The following is a 15322-nucleotide window of genomic DNA, read 5'->3' on the forward strand; positions in this document are numbered from 1 at the left end:
TCTACTTCTGAAAAATCAGACACTGAAAACTCTATGGAGCACAGCCTGGCTCTGACACACATGAGGTCACTATGACCCAGAACAGATTTGTGGCCACTGGTTGACTAATTCATTACCCACTAAGTGGGCCATGTTTGGCTGTGTAAAACGACGTACTATTTGTAAAGCCGAGCTGAAGAGATGTATTTTCAGGGATGCTGCTTTCTGATCTATTCTGGGCATTCTCAACCTGATAAAAAAATAAATGTCAAACACGGTTTTAAAGTGGTCTTCTCATAACTATGTTTTTTTGTGAAATCATTTTTTCTCTTAATAGATCCTTTAAAATTTGATGAGCATGAATTTATAAAATGCATTTTGTAGTGATTTCTACATATATATTTTAAGTTATCCTTTCACTTTGTATAAGAGCTAATTTCTTCAAATGGATACACTTTCTAAGGATAAGTCAGCGAATGAGGATCTGTCTTACAGGGTTGAATGCCCCTTGAAGGTGTGCGTACAGAGCTGTCCAGAGGCTGTACCTGTTTATTTGCACTATTTATTTGACTTGCATAAACACTGGACTTTCAGTTGGTAATTTCAAATGCATTTATGTGCCCTTCTCTTCTCAGAGGAACATATAAGTTAGCATAAAACTGGTGGAAACTTGAACTTTTCAGACAAAAGAGGATATAGACAGTTTGCAACAAGCAGAGCGACTATAATTTTGAAGTCTACAAATACCAGGATCGATGATATTTTTGAGTAGAACTTGCTATGCAATGTCAGTTAATTCCTCAGCATTTACTTGGTGTCGAATAGCTCACAGAGCCATCCAATTTAGTGCAGGGATTCTAACATCAACTGTGACCAGAGTTTCCACCCTTGAGGAGCTCTGATTCAATAACGTAAGATGGCCCATATTTAACACATCCGATCTCTCAAACTAAAAGTTGAAAATATCATCAATCAAAACCTGTTTTTTTCTCCATAGCTGTTTCCAGATGGTGGCTACCATTGCCTGTCCCACATCACACTGGGAAGTCCCACTCTTTAGAATCGGCTCTGGCAACACATGGCATGGACAGTATCCCATAGAGCTCATTATCACAGCAGTCCTGGGGACTGCTTTCCCCCTTTCTCCCTTTTCATTTCTACAGTCAGGTAGTGTTGGTGGGGAAGGAACATTGAGCTTAGGGCCACAAAAACTGAGGTTGAATACTGACCAGGGCACTCAAATGAGCACGTAAGCCCCTTAATCTTTCAGAACCTGTTTGAACACCTGGAGAACAGACCCCACACCATTGCTCCCCTCACTGACTGACACCAGGATGAGATGAGGGGGCTTGTGTGTGTTGGGGGCTTGCTCAATTCTTGGAACATGTATATTCTTGGTAAGTCTCAGAACAAATACAAGAGGGCTTCAAAATAAGGGTTCCATTCAATTGGAATGAAAGGATAAGAGAATTTTTCCATGACCTTGTGGAAGCCACCTCATATGAATCTTTCGGCACAGGATAAGCTTGTAATGAATAATTATCGTCAGAGGATAAGCCAAAAAAAACCCGAACAAAGTTTCTCTCTTAGATTCATTTACAGCAACAAACACTTGAAGTAAGAGCAGTAAAGTGACAAGCTTATCAGTGACAAAGACAAACCAGGGACCAGGTCTCTGAGTTGGTCTACACATTTCCCGTGTTGAACTCCTTCCAACTGAAAGGACACATTCCTGCCAGATGAGTACCCTTAAAACAGAACATTCTGCCCCTGATCAAAGCCTTTAGTGACTATCAGTGGCCTCACACATAAAGCTGCTTGTCTCCTCCTACTAGCTCAGGTCCTCTGATACTTGTCCTGTTCTTGCTTCACCCATTAACATCTCCCTCGAGGCAGCTGGGCATACATAGGGAGAAAGACCGTCCAGTGAGGCAGTGAAGAAGTAAGAGATTGGTGATAACTTTAAAGGGGAGGGAAGTGATTATGGAAGTCCAATGCTGCTGGCAGGTCAAGTAAATCAGGTCTGATGCGTAATCACTGAACTTGAGAATGGGGTGGTCACTAGGTTCCTTGACAAGAGGAACCAAGCCTGGGTAACTAGGCTGACTCAGAGGCCTGGGTTCTGAACCCAGGCGTGTCCCCACGACAAAGTCTGCAGCAGTACCCTCACGCTTTCTCCATACTGTGTCCCCCCCATCTGACTGAGTCGCCCTTCCGCCTCTCCTTCCCCTCATGCCCAGATTCATCCTCTTAAACAATGTGGCTCCTATGATCCCTCTGTCCTAGAAGTTTCCCTAATGCCATCTTGTCAGATGGAACTGGAATAGCATTCATTTTGGTTTAGAAGGGTCTACTGGTGACTATGGTAAGGTTTTGGTTGAGGGGATCAGTCCTTATAAGGATAACGAGAAATAGGCTCTGTGAGTCCACCCAGAGTTATGGCAACGTGCTTACAAATGGGAGGTATCAGAGACTGCTGCTACTACAGGTGGGGCAAGTGTGTCTAAACAAGGGCATCCCAAAGAGTAAGCCATGAGCACAGTCTCATGGGGTGCAGCTCAGTCGGCTATGCTAAGGGAAGAACAGCGTAGCAATGGTGGGTGGTGAAACGAGGGCTTGACTGTGGTTTAGGGAATCGGGGCTCTGAGCCCAGCTGGCTCTGAGCAGTGTGACCTTGGAGGAAGCCATTTGGGGATGTAATTTCTTCATTTATGACATGAACCAATTGTATCGCATCAGCTCAAAGCTCTTCCACCTACCTGGGTTAATTCTTGGAGTAGAATATAATGAATGATATTAAAATTTATTTATTAGTACACGTGACTTTTCTCTCTAGGTAAATGATAAAATATCAGAGGATAGGTTTATACTTTTCTGCATAGCTATACAACAAAATTTTAAAAAATTTTATATGCTGTAAGGGAAATGCCCACCACTTGTCTGCTAGTTTGTCACACTGTGGTGGTTTGTTGGACGATGTGAAGAACTTGGCATCAGGATTGGAGAAAGGCTTATTAATAGCCTTCCGTATGAAGATGATACAATCTTACTTGACCAGGAGAAGGATTTGAATCACTTGCTAGTGAAAATCAAAGACTGCACCCTTCAGCATGGATTGCAACTCAATGTAAAAGGAATAAAAATCTTCACAGTTGGCCCAGTAGATAATATATTATAATAATAAATGGAGAAAGATTGAAGCTGTCAAGGATTTCACTTTATTTGAATCTGAAATCAATGCTCATGGAAGCAGCAGTCAAGAAATCAAATGCATTCAATTGGACAAATAAGTTTCATAAGACCCCTTTAAAGTGCTCTAAGTTTAAGTGACATCCTTAAAGATGGCACTTTAAGCACTAAAGAGTGCCTGACCTAAGCCATGGTATTTTTGATTGCATCATATACATATGAAATATGGACATTGACTATTGAAGATCGAAGAAGAATTGATGCATTTGAATAGAGGTGTTGGCAAAGAGTATTGAAAATACTGTGGACTGCCAAAAGAACAAACATATGTCTTGGAAGAAGTACTGCCAGAATGCTCCCTAAAAGCAAAGATGACAAGACTTCATCTGATGTGTATTTTGAATGTGTTATCAGGTGAGACAAATCCTGGGAAAAGGACAACATACTTGGAACAGTAGAAGGTTATCAAATAAGAGAAAAACCTTCAACAACTTAGATTGACAATGTAGTTTGCAACAATGGGTTATAACAATGATTATGAGGTTAGTGTAGGATGGGGCAGTATTTATTCTGCCGTGAGTCAGGATTGACACACCCTCGGCTAATAAAAACTAGGGGGATAGACACCAAAATGAGTTGTACACAGGCCCAAGCTCAAGAATCTCCCTCTAACCTGCCGCACCGATCTTTTCCTCCAGTCATCCAATCATGTATTTCCTGGGAGCTCCACTCTATAATATTCCAGAGGCCTATAAAGGTTCCGAGGCCCTAGGTGGTATGAAGAGTTAACAGGCTCAGCAGTTAGCCCTCATCAGAAAAGATGGAGGTTCAAGTCCACCCAGAGGTGTCTTGAGAAAAATGCTTGGTGAGTGGAAATCTCCTAGAGCACAGTTGTGCTCTGGCACACAGGGCACAGAGAATGGACTCCTTGTCACCCGGGGGGTTGGTTATAAGGGTCACCCGGGGGTTGGTTATAAGGGGTTTAGGGTCCGATTCACCCACTGGCTTTTTGCCTCTTAACCCTGCTGACTTAGAGTGGAAGAAATCAAGACACAAGAGTTGGTCTAAAAAAAAACATGAGAGAGGCTATTGGAACGGAACTGTCCTAGGTAATCTAGCCCAAAGAGGAGGATGTTTCAGCTGGTGGTGGCTCTGGCATTCCAAGCTCAGAGTACATGCTCAGGAATATCAGTCCACCATGGCAGGGCTATCCTACAAATGGTAGAGAATGATACCGAGTCAAAAGCTGAATAAACAACTCAAACCAGTAAGGGGTGAGGAAGAGCTCCAGAAAAGACCCTAAATTATTCTCTCTAATTTACAAAAGGTGACAGGGTTGCTGGAAAGAATAAAAACAAATGTCACAACTATGTATTATTGCTTTTCCCATGAAATGCATCAGTGACAACAGAGAATAAATATGTTTTTTCCCACCGCTGTTCTATATTCTTTGACAGGTTTCCAGTAGGTCAGCACAATATGGAACAATAATTGATAGTTGCTCGCAAGTCAAGGCTGATTCATGGCAATCGCATGTATGTCAGAGTAGATTTGGACTTCATGGGTTTCCAACACTATGACCTTTTGAAAGCAGGAAGTAGGCGGATTTGGAGGCAACTGGTGTCCATTTGAATGATCAGTAGAAACAAGCCAGAAGGATGGGTCAGAACAGTAAGTCAACATAGGTTCAAACAGTAAGTGGAGTGAACCGGACTTACTTGACTCCTGATTTTTAGAAAGTGGGACCCCCCTGGGGACCTTGACTTATGGGAATGTGTCTGAACTGCTGAGCAGTTTACTCCTGGTGCCTCTGGGTGAGTTTTAGCAAGGAGTTCAGCACTTCCACTTTTACACCACCGAAGGACTACAGAGCAACAGTAATTGGCACTTTTTGAGTACTTATCTCTTCTCAGGAACTGTGCTAAGCACAGTTATATGCCATCTCATTTAATCTTCACAAGAACGATACAGTATACCTATTTCATCTCTATTTTACAAATGAGGAAATACAAGAACACAGAGAGAGTAAATAATTCAGGTGAAGTCAGGAGCCAGAATTTAAAGCTGGGAAGTGAGACCCAAAACCATGGCATTAATCCCTTTGTTCCACTTCTTCTCTCTTTAACACTGCGTGTGACATTATGTCAAGACAAATAATATTTCTAGTTAGTTAACTGGTTCCTAATTGGCACATTAATACATATTATGTGGGATTTATTAAATGACTATAAAGTTTGCACCATTGTGGAGTTATTTCAGCTCAGGTGTTGTATTGCAAAATTCAGCCTGATTCAATTGTGTTGTTGGTATAGTGTGGCAGTTCGATAATCTCCGGTCAACTTGAGCGAAGGAGTGGAGTCTAGCCTGTCAATCAGGTTGCAGCTTGATGACCTCACTAAGAGGCGCAACAGAGATAAATAGCTCACTAGAGGCCAGACTCATTCTCTCTCCTTCACATTCCTGATGACAAGCGAGATGGAGCTATGCTGATGGAGCCAGAGCCCTGGAGCTGGAGGAACCATGTGGATGCAGTGCTGGAATGCTCTTGCCGCCACTGGATCCACAAGACTTTCCCCCACTGGCCTGTGATCTTCCTGCATTTGGTGTCATTGCATGTGTTGCATGAGTCTGAGGAGGAATTTATAGACTGGCATCAGACATATGAGCCAATATAGGGCTTATGGACAGGATTGGGATGTTTGCTCAATATATAGTTTCTCTTTTATATAAAGCTCTCTCTTATACACATGAGTGTCTCTGAATTTGTTTCTCTAGTCAACCCAGACCCAAACAGTTAGCCAAATGGCCTTCTTAACATCCCAGTGTGAGGAACAGCATGAGTGTGGTTGATAGAGACTCACCTGAACTTAATGCATGTTCGACTTGCTCCATGATCACCCCTGGAGAGGCAGTGGTAGTCTCAATGCCTGTCAGCTCACAGTTGACCGTGGTTGGCACAGTGGCCTGGGCCGTTGTCTTCTTGATCGCCAGCTCAGTAGTAGCATGTGAAGTAGGTGTGTGGCCTGAAGTATGCTCTTCTGTTGAGGATACAGCTGAGCTCAGGGTTCCTTGGGGCTTGGTGCCGGTCACTGCTAAGCCATGGTCAGTGGTGACAGAGGCAGAAGGGCCCTCGGGTGATAAGGTTGATAAAGGTGAGGGTGATGAGACTGGTGCTTCAGGGGAGATGAGTGTGGTAGGCTCAGCTGGTGACTGGGACCCTGTAGATGACACACTTGCACCAGAAGGGCTTAAGCTGGGTTCTGTAGGTGTGGATGTTGAGTGGACTCCGGTGCTGGTTGTCAAGACCCCAGGAGATGAAAGATCTATGCTTGTGCCTTCCCAATGTGAAGCCTGCTGGGTGGTCTTCTCCTCTCTCGGCTCTGTGGAATTGTCTTTTGGGAGCGGAGATGTTCGGGCCGACGATGTCACGGGTCGTAATGAGTTGCTGTGTGTGCCACTGGTGGGCGAGGCGGTGGTTGCAGTAGTGTTTTGTGGCGAGCTAGTCCAGATGGCCGTCGGCGATGTAGTTTTTGCAGGAAGAGAGACAGGCAAGGGGGCTGATGAAGGCAGACTCTGGACCCTCAAACCTGCAGAAGAGTGAGTGCAAAGGCGGTTAGTGTGTGAGAGCCGGAGAGGTCAGGCTGCTGTACAGCACTTTCACCCAGATTCCTTTCTTTTTCACTGCGGCCTCCTCAATTTGAAGGTGATCTTTTTATGTCTTTCTTCCCATTAACTGTTCTCCCCTTCCTTTGAGAGGCAGTCCCTGGATGAGGCAAACCGTTAACATGCTCAGCTGATAACCACAAGGCTCGAAGGGAGACCACCCAGAGGTGTCTCAGAAGAAAATCTTGCCTATGTAGTTCTTTTAAAAATGACCCATTGAAACCGTAGGGTGCATAGTTCTTACTCAGACACACATGCGGTTGCCAGGAGGTAGCGCAGACGAGAGGAAACTGGATTCCCTTTGGAGTGACCTGTAGAAATAGCCAGAAGGCTCAGTAAGAACAATAGGAGGGCCAGTCAACATAGGTTCACACAGCATGTGGAATGAACCGGTCTTATTTGAAACCTTGCTCTTAGAAAGCGGGGCTGTCTGGGGACCTGGACTTGATGGGACTTGGTTTAGACTGGTGAGGAGGAATCTCCTTCAGGAAGCCTGCGGGGTTCTGGAGGTCGAGGGGGGGTGGCGTGGGAGCCCTGGGGAGTGAGGAGAGTGTGGGGGGTGCTGCGATGCCCGGAGCTCCTCCAGGGGCGGTTCTCTGCCACCACCAGGGCTGTCAGGCCTGCACTTACCCACAGGGAGGCAAGGAACAGAACAAACCAGGGTCGTCACACCTTGTCTGTGGACGAAGGACGAACCAGAGATCCTCGAATCAGAGCTCAAAGGCCACTCTGAGCACCTGATCCGATCTTACTTTTCCAATCAGAAATCTGAGGTTTGGAACTATTTCCTGGGACTGAAACCCAGCTCTCCCAAAGCCAGGCGAGGGCTTCTCGCACTTCGAGTGTTATCGTTTTGCCAGACCTGTCCCTTCATAGTCTGTAAACCTTAGTTAAGTTCCACTCTCCTGCTGTCCCTCCCTTAATTTACTTATTCCACTTCACTCATTCAACGAGTACTTTATACATCATTTTATGTGCTCGCACTCTGCTCCATACAGGGTTTATAATTTCACTTCCATTTTATTGTCGATAAATCTTTTCTTCTTATTATAATGTCTCGTTGTGTTTTTGGTGAATGTTCCCAGAGTAAACTAGCTAACTAGGTGCCCGTTTTACAATTTCTATGCATTTGGTTCAGGGACGATGGTTTACATTTCCCACAGTGTATCGGCATTCTCATTGCTTCCATTCGGGTTCACGTTGTTCCCATTCCGCTCATTCAGCTTCCCTGTGCCTCCCCACTTGCTATTTCAAGTTTGCTTAAAGTAAATATTCACCATTTGATCTCATAGCGATGCTTTTTTCACTTATTCATTCCCATGTGTTATTGCAAAGTAGGTGGGAGTTTACATTTTGGAGTGGAGATGCTTTTTTTGAAGCACGATACTCCCCGGGCCTTGTCTATTTTGTGGGCCTACCTGCTCTGTAGCACCCAGGTGACGTCCGAGTGAGGTTTCAGTGTAAAGTGACAAGGAAACCTCACGGTGATGTTATCAGGAGTGCCTCTAGTCTCTGCGGTCCAGCGAGAAGCCTGGCTGTTGCTGCTGCTGCCTTTTGAAGAATGTGAGCTGTGTCCAGAATGGTCAGGCATGGTAGCTGGGCACCACCTGGTTCTGGCTTCGGGTTGGAGGAGGTTGTGGTATCCAGAGGATATTAATAATCTACTTTATTCTTTGAGACTTTGGTTTCTATCTTTCTCCTCTGCTCCAAATGAGTACAGACCAACAGCTGCATCTTAGGCGGCTACTTACAAGCTTTCAAGACCTCAGATGCCCCTCACCAAAGTAGGATACAAGCATAAAGCTTCTGAAATACGTTATGCCAATTGACCAGTTTGTCTCACAAAGCTATGATCCAAAGCCATCCAATCCCGTAAGCCAATCCTACTGAGGGCTTTGAGTATTTCTAGAAAGGGTCTGCACACTTTAGTGAATCATGGCCTTCTAGTTAAAATCTTTGTAACTTCCACCAAAAGACTGGGTAGCACTGTGAGGTACTTGTGACTCACTGAGCATCAGGGGCACATCTGACTTCTGGCTACACAGGCACATGGAGAACTACACAAAGGTAATTCTTACCAGGTGGAAGTAATGCATGTCTCCACTTTTTGACTTTCTCTATCTTATTCTGACACAAATTGTCCCTCCTATGGCACTCTATTTCTCTGCTAGATTTTATAATTCATCGAAATTCCCACACAGAGCTTACAGAAAATACTCATGATTATGGGATTTGATAAGGAAGCTTGCAGGTTACAAAATGCTAAGCTAATAGTTCTTTCTCTGTAGTGCCTCTTCTCAGCCATGATGGCTCTCTCTAGTCCTCAATTTTTCAGACCCACAGTCTCTTGGCCTCTTTCCTGCTTGGGTAAGTGGAGAAAAACCCCTTTAGCACCAGTAACTTTCCAAAGGACAATCCCTTCAGTAGCCAGCCTCCTCCCTGGAGGCACTCATTATGGGCATGACTGAGAAGAGGCTTCTCTAATTGAAGAGCTGTATCCTGAGCCTTTCTGATCCTGAACTGTAACCTGTTAATTTCCTTATGAATGCACATCATTTTCAATATTGCTTATGAGTTCTTTATGGTCATTGCAACAAATTGAACTCAGCAGAGAAACAGAGAGTGCTGTGGGAGGCACAGTTTGTGGCAGAATTGATTTTTAAAAGGTTGAAAGATGGGAGCATGTCTCCACTTCATCAGAATTATCCTTGAGGTGATGCTAAGGGTAAATCTCCTCCACTTCATGAAGTTCAGGAAGGTCAGGTACCACTCCTGTGACATTTTGACCAACGTAACTGTTCTCCTATGCTTTATTATATATGTGTATACATATATACATATAATTCACACTCATATATATATATACACATACACATGCCTTCTCATATGCATATACATGTACCCATATATATGCACACATGCATCCCTGTACATATGTATACACACATATTTACATATGTAAGCACACCCATATATTTTGTTTGTTATAGCTGTTGTTGCAAAATGACAATTGCACTTTCCATGTACCACATCTCTTCCTTCCCCTTTGCTGCTCCCTAAGTGGCTTTCTCCCTGGTCATTTCCATTTCAATAGCGGGTACCTCTATTCACACAGTTGGGCAGTTAAAAACTGAGACATGGTGTGGGTGTTTCATCCCCCATACTCCACATCAACTCTATCCAGGAATCTAATGACTCAACATTCAAAATATATCCCCATACAACCACAGTTTACCACCTCCTCCATTATCTCAGTATCACTTGAGCCACCAGTCATAGGTCTAGGCAACTGCAGTGGTCTCCTAATGGGTCTTTGACTTTCAGGTTTCCTCCCCTTCTGTTTACTCTCCACATAGGAGCCAGCATGGTCTTTAAAACTCATAAAGCAGATCATGTTAGCTAATTACTGAAAATGCTGTTAAAAACATCCTATTGAGCTCAGGCCAAAATCCATTAATTGCTTCCTTTCTCCCCACCATCCAGTCTCTAGTTAAATATCACCTCCTCCTCAGAGGGGACTTCCAACTAGATAATTTCTACTCATTAGGCCCTTGCCCAGTTTTATTTTTATTCATGATACTAGCTTCTTTCTGAAATTGGATATTTACTTTTAAATGTATTAATGATCTATTTCTTCTACTAGAATGTATGTCCCATGAAGGTGCTGGACCTGGGTCTTCTTCATTACTGTTTCCCTGGAGCCCAGGAAAGGGCCCAACTCTTATGAAGTGCTCACCATGTCCTTGCAGTAGGGAGGGAAAGTGAAGAAAATGATGAGCCTAAGAACTTCATCTAAGAATACTGTGTTAGTCTGGGTAGACTAGAGACACAAATCCACAGAAATGCAAATGTATATAAGAAAGAGTTTTATATAAAAGGTAAGTGTGCATTAAGAAAGCATCCCAACCCGGTCTAGTCAAAGCCCATAAGTCTGACAGTAGCCCATATGTCTGACATCAATCTACAAAGTCCTTTTCAAACTCAGAAAACACATGCAATGATGCCGACTGCAGGAGGAAAGCTGAATCAGTGAATGTGTAAGCATCTCAGCGCTGACAGGAGTCTCCACACGGCTGTTCTAGCACCCAGGGCTGCATCGGGGTAGGTCCATGTGGCTTCTCCTTAGGAATGTCTCACAGGAAGTGAGTCTTGCCAGCTGAGGCAAAGAACTAGCTAAGGCAGCTGCACCTTGTTGTGACCATCAGAGAACCAGAGACCAGAGAACAAGAGAGGCGAGGCTCACCAAGCCATTTATCTCTCTGCCCCTCAATTAATCCCACGTGTGTTTATCAGCCAGCTTGGCACAATAAACCTTAACTATCACAAGAACTCATAACATCTCTCCATCCCATTGTACAGTGAAGGCCACACCCACCAGGTCTTCCTCAGGGATGGTGGCCTACCTCATGGTCTTTGAGGGCAGGAACAATGTTTAAAATGTCAGCCTCTCTCTTTGCCATTTTGCCGTGACTCATGCCTACACCATATGCCTTGTTACCTCTTCAACTATTCCTCTCTTGTATCCTGAGGAGATTTCCTTGGGGATGACCAAGATAACCCTCACCCATGACCTGGACCCAGAGAATGCAGCATTGGCCAGATTCCGACACAGAGGAAGGGAGGAAAGATGAGCAGGGAGGAATTTGGGCACTTGGATCAATTCTGCTCACTTCCTCCTTCTATCGTTCAATGTACAGTATTCAGTAGCTGAATGAAACCTGTGATATAGAATGTGCCACTGAAAACAGCTTACTACTCATTATTTTCCTGAATTTATCTGACGTGTCATCAAAATAATGGGAAAGAAAAAGTGGTTTAACGTAATAAAATGATAGTCAAAACCATCGCTACAGGAGAACTACTCTCCTGTTAAACAGGAAGACAGGTCTCCTGACATAGACCACCTAGCATGACACGATGCCACGCTGGTCTTTCAGGAAGTCTGGGGCACTGCTGCTAAGTTCTCAGCTGCTGACTGGCAGGTCGGCAGTAGGCGCGCAGGAAGTCCTCTGGTGAGCAGAGTGGTGTGCTCCCTTCAAGAGGAACCCTGAAAGAAACCCCCATGGGCAGTTCTACTCTGACCTGGTGGCCCCTAAGGTCTGAATGGATGTGACAGAACACAACACGAAGAACGTGGTGGTCTCTTGGCACCTTGGAACTGTCGAGAATTTCAGAACGACTAAGGACCAAGAAAGAAATTAAATATGGACAGAACAACAGTTAAGACAAATATATAATGCTTTTAAATTCCTTTATTAAAACACTGCATCTTCATTCATGGCCTTTAGTTTTATTGGCTCTGCCCCCTGGCAGCTTCTATGACCGATTCATGATGATGAAGACCAAAAGACGGCCATGCTCAACTGCTGTCCACAGTATCATACAGTAGATGGGCAGATGAGGGCAGACCACGCCTCCGACTGGTAATTAGTCAAGTCAAGAAGTCTTGGGAAGCCTGAGATAAATATGAAATGAGTGATAAAAATAGGAGAACAAACTCACTCATTCAAACATTTATTGAATAATTTCTATGTCCCTGGACCTGTTCTCAGAGAGTTAAGTATCTAGAAGGGCAGAAAGGACAGCCAATGATTGAAAATATACTGTGGTAAGTGCTTTGTTGAAATAAAAGCAGGCTACAATAAGAACCTCAAGGAGACATTTCTAAATTCTGTATAGGGACTACAGAATGTAAAAATATACAAATGTCATTTTCAGATGACATTTAGAAAACACAGAAGAGATGACATTTTAGGTGTTTATCAAAGGATGAGAGCACACAAGATGCCACTTAAAGGGTATGATATGATGTGCATTGTCCTTTTCAGAGGAGCTAGAAGCTCTATCATGGAAACCTCTATGGTCCTGGAAATGCTATGCTTTAGGAATGTCGTCGCTGAAAACACCCATCTTCTAAATTCTTAGTAGTATACTTTTAGAAGTCCCACTGTGACTGCTTCCAAAGAGTATTGCAGGCGGTCATTCATTTCCTACAGCCCCCTATTGAGCACTAATTCAAAGCACTTTACAGTCTAGGTTGGACGGTTTCTCTTCCTAACCAGGCAACAATGCATGAAACTGTGGCTGTGTCTTTAGTGTACAGAGTGCTAAGAGCCTCCACTTTCCCTTATTTGATGACCTATCTTTTCCGGCTCTGAGTGCATGAGTGTAGGTCTTCTTTCAGCATGAAGACAGTAAAGATTAGCAAACATGAAGGAAGCCCTCTGTAAGATTGATACAACAGCCACAACAATGGACTCAAATAGACCAATGATTGTGAAGATAGTACACGACTGGGCAATGTTTCTTTCTGTCATGCACAAGGTCACCATCAGACAGATCTGACTCGATGGCAACAACTCAACTAACAACAACAAAAAGACAAAGGCAAGGTACCATTAAATTAGATCTCCATCTGCAGAAGAATGAAACAGAATCCATGCATCACAAGGATCAAAGACCTAAATGTACATCACAGATCATATAAAGATCATTAATGAGAAAACAGGGACAAACTTAAGGCGCCTGTTGTAGGGCAAACACGTACTATAATACATGGAAGGAAGCACACACAGTAAATGACAAAATAGATAACTGGGACCCACTGAAAACAAGACACTTGTGTGCACCCAAAAGACTTCATTAAATGGGTAAAAGAAGAACCCATGGCCTGGCATAAATCTTCAGCCATGGCATAGCTGACAAAGGACTAATCTCTAAAGTCTACAGAAACTGGCAATACCTCAATAAGAAAAATTCAAATCATCTAATTAAAAGGTGAGAAAAGTAGATGAACAGACGGTTCACCAAAAATGACATTCAAGTGGGTAACAAGCATATGAAATATGCTCATAATCTTTGATCATTTGGGAGATGCAAATCAAAACAATAATGACATAAATCACCTTACACAGACAATACAAACTCAATTAAAATGATGACTTGGGTGAAAAGGAGGATAGAATTTCATAAGAGAGAGAAGAGAAATCAAGGGTGAGTAGGATAGATCAATCTGAGATAATATAATTTCTACCTTCGCAAAGGTAGGACATATGCTTCCATAGGGATGGAAACTCAAGCTAAGCAGTTAAGAATGTATGCTTTCCTCCGTGATTGTTGGGTGCCTTCAAGTTGGTTCTGACTCATAGCGACCCTGTGTGTAACAGAACCAACTCCCGCCCTCTTATCCTGCACATTACAATGGGCCGCAATCTTGCAAAGACCAGGGAATTTATTTTAGCAATCTTCACTAAAGAATAAGAAAGCAGTGGGATTCATGTGCAGACTGGTCCGCTGAAGACATTATAATGATTTAGTGCTTCTGTATAGCTTCCCACCCAAGGTAGAATAATTTTCCTTTTATGACAATACAATTAGTCCTAATATCCCTTTAAGAACACAGAAATGTTAGTATTCATGCCAGTAAAATTGTGTCATCTGTATATCAAAGGTTGTTGATAAGCCTTCCTCCAAACCTGTGGTTTCATTCATCGTTATACAGGTTAGCTTCTCAAATTAAGTCCAACATATAGATTGAATAAGTCTGATGAAAGGATACAACCCTGATGCACACCCTTCCTGATTTTAAACCATGCGGTGTGCCCTGGTTCTGTTCTCACAACTGCCTCTTGATACACGTACAAGTTCTGCATGAGCACAATCAAGTGTTCTGGAATTCCAATTCTTCTCAATCTTATCCATAGTTGGTTATGATCCACACAGTCAAATGCCTTTGCTTGGTCAATGAAACAAAAGTAAACATTTTTCACATATTCCCTTCCTTGAGCCAAGATCCATCTGATGTCAGCAATGAAAACCCTTATTCCATGTCCCCTTCTGAATCTGGCCTGAATTTCTGGCAGCTCTCTATCCATATGCTGCTGCAACCATTGTTGAATGATCTTCAGAACATTTTATTTGTGTGTGATATTAATGATATTATTAGATAATATCCACATTCCATAGCGTCACTTTTTGTTGGAATGAGTATAAATATGGAGCTCTTCCAGTTGGTTGGCCAAGTAGCTGTCTTCCACATCTCTTGGCATAGACTAGTGAGTGTTCCCAGTGCTTTATAAGCAGCATGTTGAGACATTTCATTCGTTAGCTATTTCATCAATTTCTGGGGCCTTGTTATAGATAATGCCCTCAATGCAGCTAGGACTTCTTCCTTCATTACCATTGGTCCTTGATCATATGCTATCTCTTGAAATGGTTGAATGTCAACCTGTTTTTTTTTTAATATAATAATTCTGTATACCTTCTGATGCTTCCTGGATTGTTCAACATTTTGCTTATAGAATCTGTTAATATTGCAACCAAAGACTAATTTTTTAAAAAAAATACTTTTATTGGGGGCTCTTACATCTTGTCACAATCCATACATTCCTCCAGTGTGTCAAGCACATTTTCACATATGCCGTTATCATCATTTTCAGAGCATTCTCTTCCCACTTGAACCTCTGATATCAGCTACCCATTTGCTACCCCT

The 15322-nt window shown here is 43.1% G+C and overlaps 1 protein-coding gene across 1 annotated transcript in view; it reads right to left on the bottom strand.

Moving 5' to 3' along the window:
* The window catches only part of PARM1 (prostate androgen-regulated mucin-like protein 1), a 120528-nt gene that overhangs the window by 28279 nt on the left and 76927 nt on the right, over positions 1–15322 (bottom strand). Inside the window, exon 2 of the mRNA XM_004703379.2 lies at positions 6030–6755. Within this exon, the coding sequence (XP_004703436.2) occupies positions 6030–6755 (726 nt within the window). The remainder of the gene's footprint in view (positions 1–6029; positions 6756–15322) is intronic.

The sequence above is a fragment of the Echinops telfairi genome, unplaced genomic scaffold (genome assembly GCF_000313985.2).
Source record: "Echinops telfairi isolate 266 unplaced genomic scaffold, ASM31398v2 ScPeMD7_7468;HRSCAF=8506_0, whole genome shotgun sequence".
NCBI classification, from domain to species: Eukaryota; Metazoa; Chordata; class Mammalia; order Afrosoricida; family Tenrecidae; genus Echinops; species Echinops telfairi.